Here is a 20,590-nt window from a genome sequence, read left to right on the forward strand (position 1 = left end):
GGTCTGGTTCATATGTTCATTCATCCGAGTCTAGAAGTGAAAGCCCTCATCTATCTCCAACAGCTGTGTGTAAGTAACCAGGCAGAGAGGAGAGAACGCAGTGACACAGACACTCACACTCCACCAATCACACGGAGTGACGCCACCCCATTCAGTCCAGTAGCAGTCCCCAGGAGAGGGGTGTGGCCCAGCAGCTCTCTGCCCCGCCCCTGGAAGAGGGTCTGTTCAAACACCAGTATCTACAGTATGAAACAGTAACAGCAGTAAGTAACAGGTCACTTCTGACACTGCTGTATTTTGGTTAACTGTGCTAGACGGATGTGCTGTTTGATGATGGAGAAATAATTTCATTATCAATAATAAACACTGTGATCTTTTTGGGATATTACTGTAGTCAAGTGTCAGATTGAGGGTTTCTTGTTGTAAGGTAATCCAGTCACATGCTCTTACCTTAGGATCGAAAGGTCTTCTCACTTTGAGTCCCCCCTAATAGATAAACAAAAACAACAACCTTAAACCATCTTTTAAACCACTGGTTTTCCTTTCCAAACACTCCAATGGCATACCAAATTGTTCCACGTCATCTATTCTATTATTTTATAAATAAAGACCTTGGATATGTTTCTTTGTCATGTATGTTTCTGTGTCAGCTAATTCCATAAATGCAAAACAAAATGGAGTCTCCCAAATCTTGCTTATGGAAACAAGGAACTGTCTACTCAGAATTATCTTTGACCCCTCTGTAACCCTTACCCTTCTCAAAGGTCGCAGTGACCTCACACTGGTGACCTTGGATTGACCCGGGCCAGGTGTCGATAAACCACCGGCCTCCATAACCACATAGTTCCCATGACAACCGGGACTGTCGTAGGCGAGCCAGCTAAGAGGGTAAACAAAATCAAGCAATAATCACTGGATTACAAATGCAACACTAAGCAGACATGGCTAATTTTAGCGTCTTGTGCACTAAACATTCTTAAATGTCACTGGATTCATACAAGCAGAGAAGGCCATAGATTTAGATGATTCAACTGTAGACAACTCATATTGGAATTTTGTCAACTGATTTTTGCACTCATATTTTCTGTTAATGTCTGTTGATGTCTGTACTAAACTGACAAAGGTTTTAGTTTACATTGAACTAGTTTTAGAAAAATTGTAAACTGGTTATGAAGAAATACTTCAGAAGATATTTTCACTTGCTTAAGGTAACTTGAAGACCATCAAAGGTATTCCAACAACTCCAACTTGTGGCCATTTAAAAATATTGTTTTTATTTTACATGTAGATTAGAGTAGGAGTCCAGTACTTTTAGTTGAGATTTAAAGTCAGACAAAGTATGGAGTTTTTTAAGTTCACTACTTCCACCCATAAAGATTTGTCCATTTGAGCAGGAAACAGCCTTTCCCTAGCAGGTGCCTGTGAGCCCGTTCGGAACCCACTGACTCAGTGTTGAAACAATTTAACAGGTCGCTGAAACAATGTGGCACTTGGCAAGAATGCATCCACTCACTGAGTCACTCCCTTCCATTGTTTTTGCTCTGGACTTCCTATTTCAGTGTGTGTAACCAGTGGCTACCGTATAACAGCTTCCCACGCACCATGGTATCAAGTTCCAGTGCAATTTAACAGGCTACGAGTTGGTTGTTTTACCATCCAGACTGGACTCTCAGGTTTGACGGGTGGACAGGTATGTGTGTCACCAGAATGTTAGTCTGAGAGAAGAGGCATTCAGTATCTTGTGCTGACGTTCCGGGCCGAGAGAGATGTATTTCTGGGGTGTTGTCGTCCTGAAGAGTTTGACATAGAGAAACAATGACATATGGAGACATTTCACTGACTTGGTTTATCAGTTGTATTCTAATACAATGCCTAGCAGTGTTGGGTAACGTTACTTTTAAAGTAATTAATTACAGTTACTAGTTACATTCCTTGTAAAATAACTAGGTACGTTACTTAGTTACTTGCTGTAGAGAGTAAGGCGTTAAGTTACTTTTGCGTTACATTAGGAAACATTTTTTACTTCTAAGACAATTCGCCTTGGTCACTTATGCCCAGAAGGCACATTTAATGGGTTAACCTCAGCAATACCACATATTGTACTGACTATTTAGTGTCACTCGCATATAACATGATCAATCCTCATTATACAGCAAGACGGATCAAGGTAATAATCCAACATAAATTCTTGAATCAAGAAACTCTTTAATCAAAATAGAATGCTGTAAAATGCCAGGCTGAAGTCTAGTAGTTAGCTAGCTCCACAATTTACCAAGGCTAGGTTTGAATCTTGGAGCAAAACGAAGCTAAGCTATAGCTAGGTATATGGTAGCAAAATGGTGTTCACTCATGTACTGAACCAGACTATTTTACTTACTGTAATATAATCTTAAACCTAAACCACTGAACGATACAGCAACACATCACACAAGCTTGAGTTCAATACATTATTTAATGTGACATTACGTAGGCCTGTACATGCAAGTCTTAAATAACTATTTAACTGGGCGGCTCCATGACGCCGGGTAAATTGGGCTTGTGAGACTGCTCACCAAAAGAACGAATGGGAACCCACCTGTCTAGCAGATTAATACGTTTTTGTAGGTACCTAGCGAAAAATATCCTCAACTTTCCTAAACTTTTAGCTACATGCTGAGGGCTCGCGACTAAAAGACTAAATTATGTAACTTGTTACTTGTTTGAACAAGGAACTAGTATTGGATTCATTCAATTAAATAAGTATGTTGTTTAATTTGTAACTTGTATAACTGCATGCTCTTATGGGTCTTCCCTTTGGCACTTGTTTAGCTTTTCACAATGTATGCTTCATGTTTTGGCTACTTGCAATGTTTGGGACTATCTCGTTGTTATGATCAGTGACCTATGCTCTTTTGTAAGCTCTCTCTTGGAAGTCGCTTTGGATAAAAGCGTCTGCTAAATGAATAAATGTAAATGTAAATGAAAGTAACGCGATAAGTTACTTGTTACCTAACAAAAGTAGTCTGACTACTGTAATGCGTTACACCCAACACTGATGCCTTGTGTGTGTGAACGAGTGAGAAAACAGTCTGGACTCCTAAACCTTGTCTAGAGTTCAAACAGGTATCACAACTACTTTGGATATGAAACAACTGGCTACAATTTTTTTTAACAATCTCCAAAACAATGTGGGGGTGATTCTGACCAACAGTTCCAATGTCTGCTGGTGCTTAATGATCCTCACCTTGACAAGTCTTCTGATGGAGCCAATGGTGATGGCAGTGGGCTTGTCCTGGGTGGTGTGCTGTCCTGGCTGGTGGGTGAGCACAGTCTCACCCTCCTCCAGAACAACCCCAGGCCCCGTAAAGCCAGGCTCCAGGTACAGCAGCCAGCTACGGGACACACACACTGTCTCAGTCCTCATTGCCATCTCTCTCTCTCACTTGTTCTTTGTCTGTCTCTCCCACACAGCGCAACATAGTTTGTGAATGCCAGCCACCAACTGCTGAAAGCACACGCAAACAGTGCTGGGCCGCTGCCATGGAAACCTGGCCTCACCTTCCTCTCCTTGGTGATGAGGCTTGGGATTCAAAGACCCCTGTCTCTCTCTCTCCCTCTCTCTCACACACACACAAACACAACACACACACTTCAAGTCTATTTTCCACAGAGATAGGTACACGTACACACACCCACACAACAGTTGCAATGATGATTCATAAGTGTTCCAGGAGATGACACTTTGGCACTGTACTGGCGCAAATGGAAATCAATCCTGCTCTCTCACTTTACATTTTCCTTTGGCTGAAATATTCAGAGAGGCTTAATACTCATGCCCCTAAACTACACGTCCGCGGAACACAACAGGAGGCGGGGGGAGCACCAGCAGAAGCCTTCTGTCATGCCATAACGTGGCTACAGAGCTACCTTTTAACTTTCAGAGAGCTTGCATAGAGTAAACAAACACTGAGGGATTCTACAATTACACCGGGATAATGTGTGCACAGCAAATATTTACATAAGCATCTGGTTTGTGCATACAAGCGGGCAAGTGGTACACAGAAATAAAAAAAGTATTTTATCATTGATTTCTTTGTATTAATCAAGAGAAGTCCGTCTAAATGGACTCGGACAGACAGAATTATTGTAACAACATGGATGCCTCTTTCCCCCCGGTTCTATTGTGCAATGAGAGACAAAGATCAATACCTTCTAACAGGATAGGTCTGGAGATAAGTCTGGAGGCCTCACAGGAGGACATTCACAATAGGCATTCAAATAGATTTTTGGCTCCTGCACAAGCAGACTCAAATATAAGCAAGAGCAGTTTGACAGTTTAAGGAAAAACTTGAGAAACAACTGTGTCCAGGCAGCTTCCCCTTAGTTTTAGAAGTGAACAAAAGAGGGGTGGTTTCAGTTGTTAGCATAATAAGTTTATGGGCAAAGAGGAGACGGTCACAATATTGTGGCAAAGAGGTTAATTTCCTTTCTATGCTGGCTTCTGTGGACAGTGGAGAGATTTATAACCAGGTGGTCGGGGACGGTCTTGTTTTCCTTTCCTACTTTTGGGCTTGGGAATGTCACACTGCGGTAAATAATTCTGTTCTGCCGTGTTTCTTCATCTGTGTGTGTGTACTCGTGTGTCAGTGATATCCGCCATTGTACAAAAAAGAGAGGCACATCCATAAAGCATGAGATATTGCATAAGGCCTCTTTATAAACCTTAACTGGAGTTAGCCTGCAATAGTGTAAATCGTTCCACAGAAAAACATGCAGGGGGGAACAGGTTAGCAAGAGGGTTTCTTTTTATCCATTAAATATGAGAACAAGTTTACGGCATTGTCACAACACCTAAGCCCTCTATGGTGAATTTGACAACTACCATAACAACTACCATATTTTTCGGAAATAAAGCAGCGGTTTATACCCTGATTTTACATTTTTCTTGTGGTGGTGAGGCTTATATTTTGAAGCGGTTATAGAAAGTTTTTATAACAAAACAGGCTTCAAAATATACTAATGAAAAGGCTAACAAGTAATACTAGCATGGTAGTAGCATTGCTACAAGTATTATGCTAGCTAACTTAGCCCGGAAGCTAACTAAAGCTAGCTAACTACCGATTCGTAAAAATAACTTACGCTTGGGGACCGTCTGAAATATTTAGAACTCATAATAATAAGACTATTTATATAGCACATTTCATACAAGAATTGCAAAGCATGAATTAATTAAAACATGGTTCTATTATGTGTTGAGTTAGATCGAGACTGTCGAGGAGATTTAAGAGCTCAATAGTTCTTGGGTCTGCTTTTTTATTTACTTGGATATTTAAGTCTCCGTTTTAACTACTTTGTCATATCTAGTGACACATAGTGATAATAGTTCAGAGAATTCTTGTATGAATATTGGCGAGTGCTTGGGTGGCCGATATATAACAACAAAAAGTATTGATTCGGTTTTGAGCTCTATAGCAAGATATTCAATTGATGTAAATCAGAATCAAAAGGATTTTATTCGCCGTGAATGTTTGCACAAACAAGGAATTTACTTTGGCAGGGAGGTGCATACATTAAACATATAGGAATATTGAAAACTTAAATATGTGGACTAACTATACAAAAGGAGCAAAGTCTAGCTAATACTAAGGGGGGTCTAGCTAATACTAAGGGGAATAAAAATGTATATATAAAATATAAGTAGCCCTAATTTACAATCTAACCTAAAAATACAGATAGTGCAAACGATACAATAGTGCAAAATGCAATGTGCAGGATGTCATTGTGCAGATTGTGATTTAAGTCAGTGTGAGTCCTTGGCCTTGTTAAAGAGGCCAACAGCGGATGGGAAGAAACTGTTCTTGTGGCGTGAGGTTTTGGTCTTGATGGACCGCAGCCTTCTGCCGGAGGGGAGTAGCTGGAACAGGGAGTGTCCAGGGTGGGAGGGGTCGGCCACAATCTTCCTCGCCCAGCACATAAGCCCAATAAAGGTGGTGTCGTCCGCGAACTTCAAGAGTTTGACAGACGGATGACTCGAGGTGCAGCTGTTGGTGTACAGGGAGAAGAGCAGAGGAGAAAGGACACAGCCCTGAGGAGATCCGGTGCTGAAGACTGGGAGTCAGAGACTTGTGTTCCCAGCTTAACGCACTGCTTCCTGTCAGACAGGAAGTCTGTGATCCACCTGCAGGTGGAGTCGGGCACGTTCAGCTTGTCCTGGAGCAGGGCGGGGATGATGGTGTTGAAGGCAGAGCTGAAGTCCACAAACAGGATCCTGGCGTAGGATGCTGGGGAGTCCAGATGCTGTAGGGTGAAGTGGAGGGCCATGTTAACGGCATCATCCACCTACCTGTTGGCTCTGTAGGCAAACTGCAGTGGGTCCATGAAGGATTTGAGGTGTGCCAGCACAAGGCGCTCAAAAGACTTCATTACCACAGAGGTCAGGGCGACGGGTCTGTAGTCATTAAGTTCTGTTGGCCTTGGCTTTTTGGGCACAGGGATGATGGTGGAGGACTTGAGACAGGCTGGCACATCGCATGTCTCCAGGGAGGTGTTAAAGATGTTTGTAAACACAGGAGACAGCTGGTCAGCGCAGTGCTTGAGGGTGGCAGGAGAGACAGAGTCCGGCCCAGCTGCTTTGCGGGGGTTCTGCCTCTTGAAAGGTCTGTTAACTTCACCCTCCTGAATGGAGAGAGTTGTCACAGTAGGGGGGGGAGGGGGGAGGCCACATGGATGGGAAGGGATGGTTCAGGACTGTCCAATTGTCTTTCAAATCTGCAGTAGAACTTATTCAAGTCATTGGCCAGGCGGGAGTTGTTGGTGGAGTGGGGGGCTCTGGGCTTGTAGTTGGTGATCTGCCTTAGCCCTCTCCAGACAGAAGCAGAGTCGTTAGCAGAGAACTGACGCTTCAGTTTATCAGAGTACAGTCGTTTATCCACTCTCACCGCCTTGTTAAACCTGTTCTTCGACTCCTTGAATCTGTCTCTATCCCCACTCCTAAAAGCTTCCTCCTTCTCTGACCTCAACCTTCTCAGCTCTGCTGAGAACCAGGGCTTGTCGTTGTTGTAGCTCACCCTGGTGTGTGTTGGTATACAGCAGTCCTCACAGAAGCTAATGTATGATGTCACAGCCTCAGTGAGTTCATCCAGATTATTGGTAGCAGTTGTGAACATATCCCAGTCAGTACAGTCCAAGCACGCCCGCAGATCCTCCATACCCTCACTGGTCCACTGTTTTGATGTCCTCACAACAGGTTTACAGAGCTTTAATTTCTGCCTGTATGCAGGAATCACATGGACCATGGCGTGGTCAGAGCGGCCCAGTGCTGCACGAGGGACGGCGTGGTAGGCTCTACTAACTGTACTGTAGCAGTGATACAGAGTGTTCTCTTCTCTGGTTGGGCATTTGATGAATTGTCTGTATTTAGGGAGTTCATGGCTGAGATTACCTTTGTTAAAGTCGCCGAGTACAATAACAAGGGAATCCGGGTTCTCACTCCACACTCAGAATCTGGTCGGCGAGCATGCGTTGGGCCTCTTTAACCTGTGGACCCGGCGCCATGTAAACTCCGACCAAAATGAGCAACGCGAATTCTCGTGGCGAGTAAAAAGGTTTACAGATTATGATAAATGATTCCAGATCCGGAGAACAATGTTGCAGAATCACTGTCACATCTACACACCAGCCACTGTTGTGGTAGAAACAAATACCACCGCCTTTGGTTTTGCCTGAGAGTGCAGTGTCCCGATCAGCTCTCACGAGTTGAAAGCCTGCCAGATGTAAGGCGGTGTCCGGGATCAAATCGCACAGCCATGTCTCCGTGAAGCACAAAACCGAAGATGAAAGAAAGTCTCTGTTTTTCACCATCAGTAGCTGAAGTTCGTCCATTTTGTTGCACGGTGAACGTACGTTGGAGAGGAAAAACTTGGAAGCACTGTTCGGATTCCACGTCTGCGCAGCCGAACTAGAGCTCCCGCTCTTCTACGGCGTTTCACTGCATGAGCAAAGCCTAGCGCGGCACTGGCTAGAATTCCCACTAAATCTGCCGCTGGAAGCAGAAAAGTGGGAAATAAGTCCACAGGAGTTGTGGTCCTTATGTTCATAAGTACTTCTCTTGTTAGAGAACCCCGGAAATCTTTGCAGAACACTGAATTAACAGACAAAACGAGACAAAACAGAGTGCACCTAGCAACCACAGCCGCCCTAACCGGCGCCATCTTGACAAATTCAACTAACTCAGTGATTTTGAACAACAGTTTAGATGAGAAAATAGCTGCGACTCCTCCACCTTTTTTTTTTTTCCTAGAAACTTGGTGAAAGCTGTAATCGGGCGGACATGCTTCTATCAAAGTTGCTGTTGCCGTGTCATTGTTGAGCTAGGTTTCTGTTAGACAGATGCAGTCTAAGTTGTTTTCTTTGACCAGATCATTAACTACAAAGGTTTTGTTATTTAGTGATCTAACATTTCGAAGGGCCAGTTTAATCTGTGGGGTATTAACAGATACAACAGGGGTTGATACATTTTAGGAAGAATATGGATAGTTATGCTGTTTGTGATGATGACCGGTATGTCTAATGAAATAGCATGGTGGCTGTCCTAGCTTTTCTTTTCTTCGGGAAAGTCTATATCACTGAGCTGTTCCATCACAAGGGAATTCATCGGGGGGGGGGGGTGAAGATCTGTGCAGGGCCCATGTCCTTGCAGGAGGCTCTTGGAATGTTCTGTTCTGTTCCGTGGGAGGTTGTTTGGGATGCGTCAGTCAGCTTAGACACAACAGGGATAGGGAGAGAAACTTGATTTGTGGTCAGAAGCACGTGACTGATGTTTGCTGTTCGTAGTCGGGACCCTCTACGGTTTGGGTGGAGTCCATCAGCTTGAAAACAGTCTGCACAGTTCCAGAACACGATTGATAAATATCAGTCTGTGTGCCGAACAGACAGATGCCAATCATGTGTTGAAAGATAGGAGTTGACTGAAGGCTTCTTTTCCTCTGCGAAAACATGCAACTCATGTGTCTAAAGGTAAATATTAGTTAATTCCCGGGCAATAGAAAACATACATTACACACTTTCTTTTATTTTCGAAGTGTGTTGCAACAGCATGCTGTAAGATCGCCTATACTCGTGCATTGCTTGGTATCATTGTTCCACTATCAAGTGCGGCATATATTCCAGTGTGGTTTATACTCAGATTTACAAAAACAAACCTGCCATTCTGGTGGGATGCAATTTATAGAAAATACGGCTTACTTTCCGAAAAATACGGTATCATGCCCGGTTGTTCAACCTAGTCTTAAATACCCACATGAAAACATGCATGTCTTAAATACCCATATGCAAATAGCATAACATATTACTTTATATCTTAACATGACTAGAACCTTTGAATCTGTACTCATATGGGATCTTTAATATTCCAGAATTTAATAAGGTTTTCATCACCTTTCCATCGGCACTGCAGTAGTAACTAAAAAGTGCATTTCCTGCAGAAAATGCGTTGGAATGCTGAAAGCTGTAATTAATTTAAAAATACAGTACCAGTCAAAAGTTTGGACACATTTTCCCATGTGTCCAAACTTTTGACTAGTACTGTACACACACACACACACACACACACAGAGATACACATACACGCACGCACACATACAGATACACACACAGATACACACAAGCAAAACACAGGTTGGCAAAGTATCATGTTGTTCACATCATGTACAGTACCAGTCAAAGGTTTTGACACATTTTCCCATCCCATGTGTCCAAACTTTTGACTGGTACTGTATTTAAAAAAGTTGAATAGACATCAAAAAGTTTAATAATAAAAATATTATTTTGAGTTTTGTCAACATTTTTAAGTTTAAATGGTGGCTGTAGTTGGAAGAAAAAGGATTTGAAAGTTTAAGAGGATGAAAAAATAACTCAATTGGAAAACCATGTTAAAAATATTATGAATATTGAGTTATATTAATTCAAGCATAAGAGGTAGAAAGCTGAAAAGTCATAACTGGAAACCCCTGATTTTTTTTTATAGCTGAACGGTTTTAATAGCTGAAACTTTTAAGCATCTGAAAGGGAAGGAAGAAATAGAACAATTATATGAGGAAGTTGAATAAAGATTCAAAGAACAAAAGTTGGAAGCAGCAAAAGTGTACAAAAAAGAGGACACACCAGAGGACTGTAATTCCAGCGACATGAGTTATTTGTGCAGCCGAGTTTAGTGTGATCAAACATTTAGCACTCCACCAGAGCAGGGTCAGACAGAGGCAGATTAATCAGAGGTCAGACCTTTCTCAATGAAAGAAGCCCCAATGCCAGACTGATGAGTTATCCAATCACCGTCAGTGCCAGCCAACCCAGATTGACACACAAACACATTTACACAGGCGTGCGCACTCACACACATACACACACTTGTGCCAGCATGCAAGCACACATACACACACACATTTACACAGGCACACACAATGAATGAATGTGAAGTCATCAAAACATTACATATTTTAAAATCCTCGTGTTGCTCGTCTCTTTGAGAGGACAGGAAAGTGAGGTTGTGTATGTGAGTTTGAGAAGAGCCCAAGAAATAAGAGAGAAGAAGAACAAGGAGCAATCTGCCGGAAGATTCTGATGGTTTCTTCAAAGGAGACTTACAAATACGTTTTACATGCTTTCTAGCTGCCAAATTTAATTGTTTCCTGTGTCTTTAGTAGCATGGCGTAAAGTGGGCCGAGGTGTTCCCAGTTCCAATCCAAAAACAAGATAATCTTGAGGATCTTGAAGCATGTGCCATTTAACTATCTTCTCCTTGTTGTTACAAACCTTTTCTTTGTTTCGCAACACCAATAAGAAGCAAGTGAAAGTGGACAATTGTCAGGAAAGTGAGTCAGAGTAAAGTCTATAACATATTTCGGAAGTCCAAAAGAACAGAATTACCTTGATATGCGATTGAAGAGTACATTTTCATCAGAACACATAGAGTCTTATCTTCTCTTTTGTGGTTCATGTTTTAATTTGTAACTCGTAGAACTGCATGCTCTTATGGGTCTTCCCTTTGGCACTTGTTTAGTTTTTTCACAATGTATGCTTCATGTTTTGGCTGCTTGCAATATTTGGGACTACCTCGTTGTTATGATCAGTGACCTATGCTCTTTTGTAAAGCTCTTTCTTGGAAGTCGCTTTGGATGAAAGCGTCTGCTAAATGCAAAAATGTAAATGTAAAATGTCTTACCATCCTCCCAGTACTCGCACCGAGGCACCGTTTGGGAACTGTATCCCAGCATTCTCCAGGTCGGCATGAATCTCCTTCTTCTCGCCAGAGAAAGATGTGCCTTCATAGATGTACATCTGCAAGCCGGTTAGTTAGCAGAGGGGGAGATGTAGGGAAATAGGGGAAGAGAGAGAAAGTAAATAAACAGTAATCTGAACATTCATTAGCAAGACATCACAATGATCTAAAATCTGACAAAGGATTCATAATAGCATTTTAAAGAGAACAAAATTGTGCCTGTTAATAATCTTAAGTACCGAAGGCTGCACTTTATGTTCTGTGTGTAACAAAGTGTACCAGTAAAAACTGAAATTGAAATGTTTCACAATTAGGCTGTCTAGCTGGGCTACTTAGTTGAACTCACAGACAGGGTAAAATCCAGAGCCAGGGGCAAAGGTCTTCTAGCATGTAACAAGATGCGTGCTAGTCCTCTACTATGTCATAAGCCCTCAGATCCCAAGTCTCACTTCTGAGAGAAGAGAGGGACTGGGTAGTAAACAAGAAGGAGAGGAGGAGAAGAGAGGGACTGGGTAGTAAATAAAGAGAGGAGGAGAAGAGAGGGACTGTGTAGTAAACAAAGAGAGGAGGAGAAGAGAGGGACTGGGTGGTAAACAAAGAGAGGAGGAGAAGAGAGGGACTGGGTAGTAAACAAAGAGAGGAGGAGAGGAGAGGGACTGGGTAGTAAACAAAGAGAGGAGAAGAGAGGGACTGGGTAGTAAACAAAGAGAGGAGAAGAAGAGAGGGACTGGGTAGTAAACAAAGAGAGGAATAGAAGAGAGGGACTGGGTAGTAAACAAGGAGAGGAGGAGAAGAGAGGGAGGGTTGTTCTTAATCCTGCTACCTGCCCCAGAAGAGCCCCAAGCAATCATTAAGGAGCATTCCTTTTTCTATGATTAAGAGGGTGAGCTTTTTCTTCTGTTAATCCCTACATCAACATGGAATCAGGCTACTTTCCTCGTGAATTGTTTTCTGGCTTTGATTCTTTGTTTTAACCACAACAACAACATACTTTTGGAGCAGTTAACAGACAACTGTGATTGGATGCTACAAAAGCAATTGTATTAGTGCTTGCTAAACAACGTTACAAAGCCCCGTCCATGCTTTGTTTGGCCAGTTCGCTCAGCACGTTGTGTTTTATGCAGTCTTTTGTCCTCTGCATGTGTAGTGTGCCTAAGCCTAATAATCTATGCAGCCCACACACAAATTCTTGGTGGAAAATCAACTCTCTTTATCTGTTTGGTTGGGCTGGATAGGACAACTCCATATTTACATTTTATATTATTAGCATATTTACATTTTAGGTTCCTATATGTTTATTGGGGGGGGTTCGAAATAATTCACAAAATCAACAACAACAAACAAATAATTTCTGCATATGCAGGTACATTGCGTGTTTTTACCCAAATAGTGTCATTTTTTTTAAATTAAGAAACGCAATATGTGGCGGCCGGTGTTGATTTTGTAGCACACCGCCACAAATTAGTCTATGTGTGGGAAACACTGGATTCTTCGTTAGTCTTTGACAGAGACAACAGTCTAATGTATGTATCCACCAAATCAGATGAGAAAGCCCTTTAAAAGCAATTAATGGGCCATTGCATAATCACTTGTTTGTTTACATTTATGACAGGCCAATGTATAGATTGAACTGTGAAAAGGGAGACAAGCTGATGCCCTATTTCGGTTCTGCTGCCTAAGGTATCATTAGCTAATGAAAGAATTTTCTGGCCGGCTAACAGGCACTGGCATGGCATCTTCGGTCTACTCAGCACAGCAATTAGGGGAGCGACTGCCCAGGACGTTCAGATAGTTATTAGCATGAGAACAGAAATAAGTCTGAGTGAGACAGTGGGAGAGTCGTGCTACAGATGTCCCCTCACCAGGGTCGGCCTTGGAGTGGTATTTAAAAACCTCAGATTTTCTTCCTACAAAGAAACAGTAGTGAAATGGGGTCAAATAGCATTCGTACCAATAGTGATTTATAAGAAGTTGATACATTTATTTTGAGTAGTTAGATTGTAAAAGGATCATTCTTACCTCATCAGTTTTTGATGATGTGCACCTCTCGCTGTTTTTTTTTACTTGAGTGGCTTCATGGTCAGCTTCGTTGTACTCCAGTGGTATCGAGGCTGCTGATTTCAGGTACTTATAGAACGGCGTGTCGGCAGGTCTCTGAACGGAAAGCTGATGACTGAACAAATCAGCCTTTTCCTCGCATCCAGTTGCGAGTCCATCTACACTGCTGAAGGATCCAAACATGCGCTTATCAAGAACTTCTTGTCTGTTGCATGGAGGGTACAGTGGAAATCTTTGGTCTTCATCGACTGCTTGGTGTTTGCCATCTTCCATCACCCCATCCTCTTCTCCTTGATCCCTATTAAAGAAACACTCCCATAGGGGGAGCTGCGAGGGGGGCGAGGAGGAGCCATCTGGGTTTTTGTCTGGCAGAGCGCTGGACTGCAGACGCTCGCTGACAGACTGCAGCAGAGACAGGATGGACAACGAAGACGCCGACGCCTGCTGCTCCACTCCACCTCCTCCGCTCAAACTCCTCAGCTCCTCCTCGGTGGCAGGTGGCACCAGTAGGTCCCTGTCTTCACGCGACAGCCGCCCCTCCCCGGCCTCCTCGCGGACACTGTCTTCCTCGACGATGGGCGAGAGGGAGAAAGGGTAGGCCTTGGCGCGCCTGCTGGTGGGGCTCAGCATGGGCCCCGTGTTGTTGACAAACACAGCGTCCGTCTCCTCCTCCTCGTCGATGATGGCGAAACCCCCAGCCTCTACCTCGTGGAGGTCCAGGAGGGGGAGGGGGCCCAAGGCCTGGGCTCGGACGGCACAGGCTGTCAGGTCAGGGAGGTGGCCCCCTCTTCGACCAGTCCAAGTATGGAGCCCTGACAGCCTGCTGCTCAGGTCTGAATGTGACCCTGCCATTCCTCCTGGTCCTCCTCCTGCCGCTACTGAGGCACTGTGTCCCTGTGTCTCCGAGTCACAGAGCTCAAGCTCGGCAGAGATATCGTAACGAGTCGCTCTCACTGTGCTCCACTGAGGCCTGTCCCCATTACTGAAGCCTGGGGCTGACATAGACGCCAGGACCTCAAAGGAGACCAGGTCTTCTGGGGATCTCTGTGAGGAAGTAGGGTTCATGGTGACAGAACTCCCAGGTCTGCAAGCCCCGTCCTCCTCACCCCCTGAGTCAGAGCAATCTTCGATCACTGCTGCTAAGTACGTCTCCACCAGGACGAAGCTTTGATCCTCGTTGTCGTTTAGCCTGTTGTCTTCTGTAAAAGGAACTTTCTGGAGGCTCAATACTTTTATTCCGGCTCCACTGTTTTGGGCTTTGTCATCGATATCTGTGACATCTTTGCCTATCGTATGCCTGGCTTCCGACACTTGTTTTGATTTGACAGTCACATGGTTTGGCCCGTCAATGTTTTGTATTTGACAATTTGAAACTGTCACTGGTAAGTCAAGAGATGCCGTTTGCCTTCCAGAAGGTTCTATGAGTGAAGCATTGTTATTTAGAGAACCGGCAAGCTTATAGGGATATTCAAGGTTATTGGGGAGAGTAACATCATATTCTGTATTTATTTGATTGTAACATGTATTGCTTTCTCTATCATCTTTGGCTACACCGATTAGCAAATCCCCTACTTTTGGATTTCCAATGTGTTCTACTTTATTATTGTCACTATCCCTCGCAGAGCAGACCACTTGACCTTTGTTTTCATTTGTTGTTCCTGAGATTGACTTGCATTGCTTGTATTCATTGCTTGCTCTCGCTATTGGGCTTATACCTCCATCTCTATGGGGACATTGACTGCTCATTGGACCAAGTTTGCCTTCCTCCCTGTTATCGTCTGGATGAGAAGCCCCATCCACAACAGACAGCTTGCTCACATCCATTAACTGTTGCCCTTTAACCTCTGCCAGATGACCAATGACTGTGGTGCCCTCAGAACAGCGTTCTCCGTGCATCTCATCCAAGACTTTCAAAGTAGAGCCAATTGTGGATATCCTGTCCCAAGTGGGGCCAGGACTACTCCTAATGTCAGTGTCTGACCCTGCTATGGACTCATATCCTGAGGATGGGGTGGACCTAATGCCCTCAACCTTAACCTGGGAGGACGAGAGGGCCTGTTCTGTTGGGGCAGCTGAGGAGCAGGTATCACGTCCATCTTCTGACAGACTAGCCCCAGGTAGCTTATCTGGCTCAAACGAGTGTCCGAAATATTCCACACTCTCTTCTGGTAAAGCACACTTACTCTCCTCGCAAGTGCTTTGAAGAGTCTCTGCCTTGAATTCGGATGACTGTATCCCCTCCATAGCTATGAGAGCGTTCCTCAGAATGTTATCAACCATTATTTTAGACTCCAAGCGAAGGGCCTCCTCATATGAGTCCTGGTCTCCTGAGAGCCCCCTGTCAGGTGTTCCAACCCCACCCTCCACTTCCCTCCAAGCTGAGGGCTTCACTTCAGCATTGGAGGATGCATCCAGTACAGCCCCAGAGTCGGGAACCATGGCTGTTGGAATGGGTATCCCACTGTCCTCAGCCAGAGAACCTGACGTTGAAATGCGATGAGGAGCCAGCTGGCTGTCGCTGACAACAGCAGCAGACAGGTGTGTGTTTGCAGTCCCCCCGGCGCCTCCTGGCTCGCTGAGCAACTCAGCAACCGTCGAAGGTGACCCAGTCTGGGCAGACAGTGCAGGTGAGGTGCCTGTGTGCTCAGGCAGAGCCTTGTCTATGTCCCTGCCTGTGTCCTCCCCTACTTCCATCTCTGGGTTCTGTTCCACACTGGGGCTTTCACTGACAGACACACTTATTTTCCCAGCCGTTGGAGCCACCCAGAGCTCAGGAGGGCTGTCTCGGAAAGATTTCACCCCGGAGAGGGAGTATGTGGAGTGACCTTCCCTCGCAGTCGAGTCTCCCTCTTTGGAGGATGAGAAGGCACTTTGACTTGCGACACTACACCCTGAAATTTGAGTTAAAACTGGAATGTCGCTGAAACTATGGCATGGCCCGGTAGGCCCCAAAGCTGCAGAGTTTGTTTCTAAAGTCCAAGCTTCCCTGTTGTTTGTTTCTGATGCTGGAGCCGTGCTGAGATTGGTCAACAAAGTTTGACTGTCATTTGGATAAGATGGTGAGAGTTCTAAAGTAGATGGGGTCTCCCCTCCTTGTTGGTGCCCAGAAAAGGGCATGGACGCGGGGCTACCCTCCCCACTGCCCCTCCCCTGCTGGCTCTCGTCTCCCTCCAAGATGGGCGAGGCTACCTGGTGTCTTCGCCTCATCCTGCGCTGCTCCCTCTGTCCCCGGTACGTCCCATACGTGACCACGGGCGGCTGGGAAAGGGTCTGGAGGCGGAGGTCGTTGGAGGCCACCTCACCGTCCCTCAGAACCTCGCTGTCAGACACCCTGCCCTCCCCCCGCACCTTCCCATGTTCCCCTGCATGAGAGTCCTTCGAGGTTCTGCTGAAGAGAAGGGCAGAGAGAAAGAGAGGGAGAGAAATAGAGATATATAGAGAAATTAAGAGGGAGAGAAATAGAGAGAGAATTAGAGCATAATACCTAAATTATACTTACAGTATGTTCAATGCTGGTTTAAACAAAGGATGTGTTGGGAAGGTAGAGGTCATGTATGCATAAGCAGCCCTTCCTTCATCAGATCAAGAACGTCCTCATGAAATATTAACTCACAGCTGCTGTTCAAAGATAGGGCTTGTCCGGAGGCAGAACACACAGATCAACTGGATGTTAAAGACCTCCCCCAACCAACACCCACCCACACCTACAAGAACATGGTATTGGTGACCCTTACGGAAAGAAAATATATTTACCAATATATGATTTGAAATACATTTTAATAAATGTTAATATATTATTTTCCATTACAATGACCAATATATTACATATGGAAATACATGGGATAATATATTGATGATAAATATATTACTAATATATTATAAACTATAATATATATTCATGTAATATATTGCAATATATTGCAGAATACAGCAATGATTGCCGTTTTCCATATATTGCAATATATGGAACATGAATATATAATATATGTGGTTATATATCCCAAAATATATGCAATTATGTATTCATAAATAACCACCATAATCTATGCCGATTTATATGGGAAAATGTATGGGTAATATATGTAAAGATATAGTATCACATGTATGCTTCATATATGATAGAATATATTTTAAATATATGTAAAATTATATGGAAAGATATATTGAACAATGCATGTGTACATATATGAGAACATGCCCATACAATTTACAGACATATATGGTGATATTTACATTTAGTCATTTAGCAGACGATCTTATCCAGAGTGACTTACAGTAAGTTGCAGTAAGTACAGGGACATAGCCCGATGCAAGTAGGGTGAATTGCCTTGCCCAAACACACCTTCATTTTTAGCACTTCCGGAAATTGAACCGGCAACCTTCTGATTAATAGCCTGATTCCCTAACCGCTCAGCCATCTAGAAAGTATTCTAATAAGATTATCAATGGCAGTATTTCAAACAGTACCACCTGCTAACTGAAAATGTGCCCCCAAAAACGTAAATACCGTAAGATTGACATTTATTTAGGGGGAAATGGCTAATTCAAAAGAAGTTTGCTGGAAGCGATCATTGTCAGTATATATTTCAAATATTTTTCCATATAATTTTACCTATATTTCAAATATATTCCACAATATATTGAACACATATCTGTACGTTTATTTCATGTATATCTTTCCATATAATTAGGATTCCCCCGTCAGGACTAGGCTTTAAGGTGACTTCCCCCTGAAGTACCCTGCAAAGTTTCACCTTAATATGTGAAAATATGAGTGAATTAGGGCTGTTTGAGCTTGGACCAAATGTGACTATGATTTAGGAGAAACGTCTTATTTTATTATTCAGTAACTGAACACTGCAAAGTCTGGATCTTGGAATGGCTCAATTGTATGAGAGGTTGTGCTGGTAAACGAAGGGTTTCAGGTTCAATTCCAGACAAAGGCATTATTTTATTTTTTGACAAAAGTTTCTAGTTTTCTGGGTAATCCCGGGGTAACTATCTATTGTGTCAATTTTACAATATTTTGCCATTTTGAGGGAGGAATTCGCCATTGCTGCTTGAAGCTATATTTTTTACATAAAATTCAAATATATTCTACCATATATTAAACATACATATGACACTATATCTTACATATATTACCGATACATTTTCCCATTTAAATCGGAATACGTTATGGTGGTATTTATAGATATAAAATGTCATATATTTTGGGATATATAAACATGTATATTATATATTCATGTTGAATATGTTGCAATATATGGAAAACAGTAATCATTGCTGTATTCTGCAATATATTGCAATATATTACATGAATATATATTATAGTTTATAATATATTAGTCATATATTTATCATCAATATATTATCCCATGTATTTCCGTACAATATAAATATTAAATCCCATATATGGACATATATTGCCTAATATATTACATTATGTTTTCCAATATACTGCAATATATTTTCCTTCCGTAAGGGGAGGGTTAAAAAGCTTCTCCATCTTCAAAAAAGGTGAAGGCGTTCAGGAAGCTAAAGTGCAAAACACAAGGCCATATGCTCTCTGACACAAAGGCACAAAGGGCCTCATGTACAAATGATTTTGCGCCAACTTCAGGCGTATTTGTTTCGCAATTTGCGTGTAAAAGCATGGCGAGGTATGTACAAACATGCCGCACTGAGGCAACAGCGCAGACTTCCTGTCGCTGGAACTGAAAATGGCTAATTGCCCTTTTCTGTGTCATGCAAATGAATTTACGGGAGGGTCTAGGGGAAAGGGAGAGTTTCCCATAAAGAGATGGGAGGGGATGCGTAAAGTGTGCCTAATTATGTATTCCGCATTTACAAAAACCGCCTCTGAAAGCGCACCTCTATTTTGCATGGAAAATTCTTAGCCTTTTAAAAGCAGGTGTAAACCAGGGTGCGCATATGCCTCCTGATGAAATGGCAGCCGTAACCTGAGCAAAACAAAGACATAGGCCAAAGGATTTTTGCCACAAGGATCACACTTTTTGAGTTGAGTGAACACAAAATAATTTCGTGTCAGATTAAGCAGCCATGCAACATTACAGTTACTGGAAGAAATCAAAGATTACATTGAATCTCCGACTCAGCATTCACATTCCATTCCAGCAATTGTTAAACTCCTCGCTACATTATAAATATTGGCATCAGGATAATTTAAAACAGTCATCGCTGTTTTGACTTTGGTGGCTGATCCATGATAGAAAGAGAGAAGGAGGCCCATTCAATTGCGCGCTTAAATGCTTGCAATGTACGGTATAGTGGGTGGAGAATGGCGCTGATTACCCGATGACTTGCAGGTTTCGTAAATACGACGTAAACAGAAGTATCAGAGCGTGCGCAATCTGCGAGTTGGCCATGGCGCTAATAACGCTACATTTGCAAATGTACGTACACAAGGCCCCAAGTGTTTTCAATTAGCTTCCCTGGATGGAAAAGGGTTAGGGTTAAAGGCACGTCCAATCATCTATGCCTGCTCAGTGACAGTTACTCTGGACTTGTACAAAGACCACAGCATATCTCCCTCTAGTCCCAGCCTAGCCTGCCCTGGTGGTGCTATACTCTGATTTCTGACTTAACACATGAGTCAGAAACAGCAAGATGGTAGTGTGTATGTGTGTGTGCGAGAGAGAGAGAGATCAGAAAGAGGGAAAGAGAGACAGAGAGAACGAGAAACAGCTTACAGAGGAACTAAGCAATTCCCATGGTAAATTAGTAATTGGTTACAATGCCATCGGCTCATGAAATATACATTATATGCAACTATATATTCAATACGGTTTATTGCTAGATCAATACTAGAGCTGGAAGCATGTTCAGAGTAGAAAAAGCTAAACAAACACCGTCAGATGCCTGTCATGTTTTTATTATTTTATACAGACACAGTAGGAGTTGTCAGGGCACGATATTAGATTATAAAATAATTTTGGTTAGGCTCAAACCATGTTTTCAAGCTGCTACTTTGGGTTGGCAGTAAAATAATGCGTAATGGTTAGTATGAGTCCACAAGGAAACCACCTCATCACTGAGTGCCAACTGGAATCCTTTTATTGACGCCATTCAGTTGAAAATAGCACATGACCAAAACAAGATAACTCCATCACAGCGTTAATAACATCCCTCTTTCAATGCTTCTATTATTAAAATCCATTCTAGACGTCCTTGTAGCCCTATTTGTCATTTGGATTCAACCTCTGTTCAAAAATGTTCCTGCAGTGATTTTTTTTCTCTCCAAAAGCCTGTGCTAAG

The 20,590-nt window shown here is 43.0% G+C and overlaps 1 protein-coding gene and 1 long non-coding RNA gene across 9 annotated transcripts in view; one reads left to right on the forward strand and one right to left on the reverse strand.

Moving 5' to 3' along the window:
• Positions 1 to 20,590, reverse strand: part of LOC124465355 — a 102,693-nt gene that overhangs the window by 49,211 nt on the left and 32,892 nt on the right. For 5 of the 7 annotated variants that reach the window (XR_006955785.1, XM_047017087.1, XM_047017088.1 and 2 more), the window contains exons 4-11: positions 13,274 to 16,700; positions 13,117 to 13,161; positions 11,198 to 11,313; positions 3,224 to 3,371; positions 1,654 to 1,790; positions 754 to 880; positions 451 to 486; positions 118 to 239 (exon numbers count right to left, since the gene is read on the reverse strand). Coding sequence is in view for 6 of the 7 variants with exons in the window: in XM_047017087.1 (XP_046873043.1) it covers positions 118 to 239; positions 451 to 486; positions 754 to 880; positions 1,654 to 1,790; positions 3,224 to 3,371; positions 11,198 to 11,313; positions 13,117 to 13,161; positions 13,274 to 16,700 (4,158 nt within the window). In the remaining variant the exon portion in view is untranslated. The remainder of the gene's footprint in view (positions 1 to 117; positions 240 to 450; positions 487 to 753; positions 881 to 1,653; positions 1,791 to 3,223; positions 3,372 to 11,197; positions 11,314 to 13,116; positions 13,162 to 13,273; positions 16,701 to 20,590) is intronic. The other 2 variants (XM_047017085.1, XM_047017086.1) reach the window with 2 other exon arrangements.
• Positions 931 to 5,252, forward strand: LOC124465358. 2 transcript variants are annotated; one of them, XR_006955786.1, is made up of 3 exons: positions 931 to 1,690; positions 3,191 to 3,358; positions 3,451 to 5,252. It is a non-coding gene; the product is annotated as an uncharacterized LOC124465358 (long non-coding RNA). The 2 variants fall into 2 exon arrangements; XR_006955787.1 differs by lacking the exon at positions 931 to 1,690 and adding an exon at positions 1,720 to 1,885.

This window comes from Hypomesus transpacificus, unplaced genomic scaffold, assembly GCF_021917145.1.
Source record: "Hypomesus transpacificus isolate Combined female unplaced genomic scaffold, fHypTra1 scaffold_48, whole genome shotgun sequence".
NCBI lineage: Eukaryota > Metazoa > Chordata > Actinopteri > Osmeriformes > Osmeridae > Hypomesus > Hypomesus transpacificus.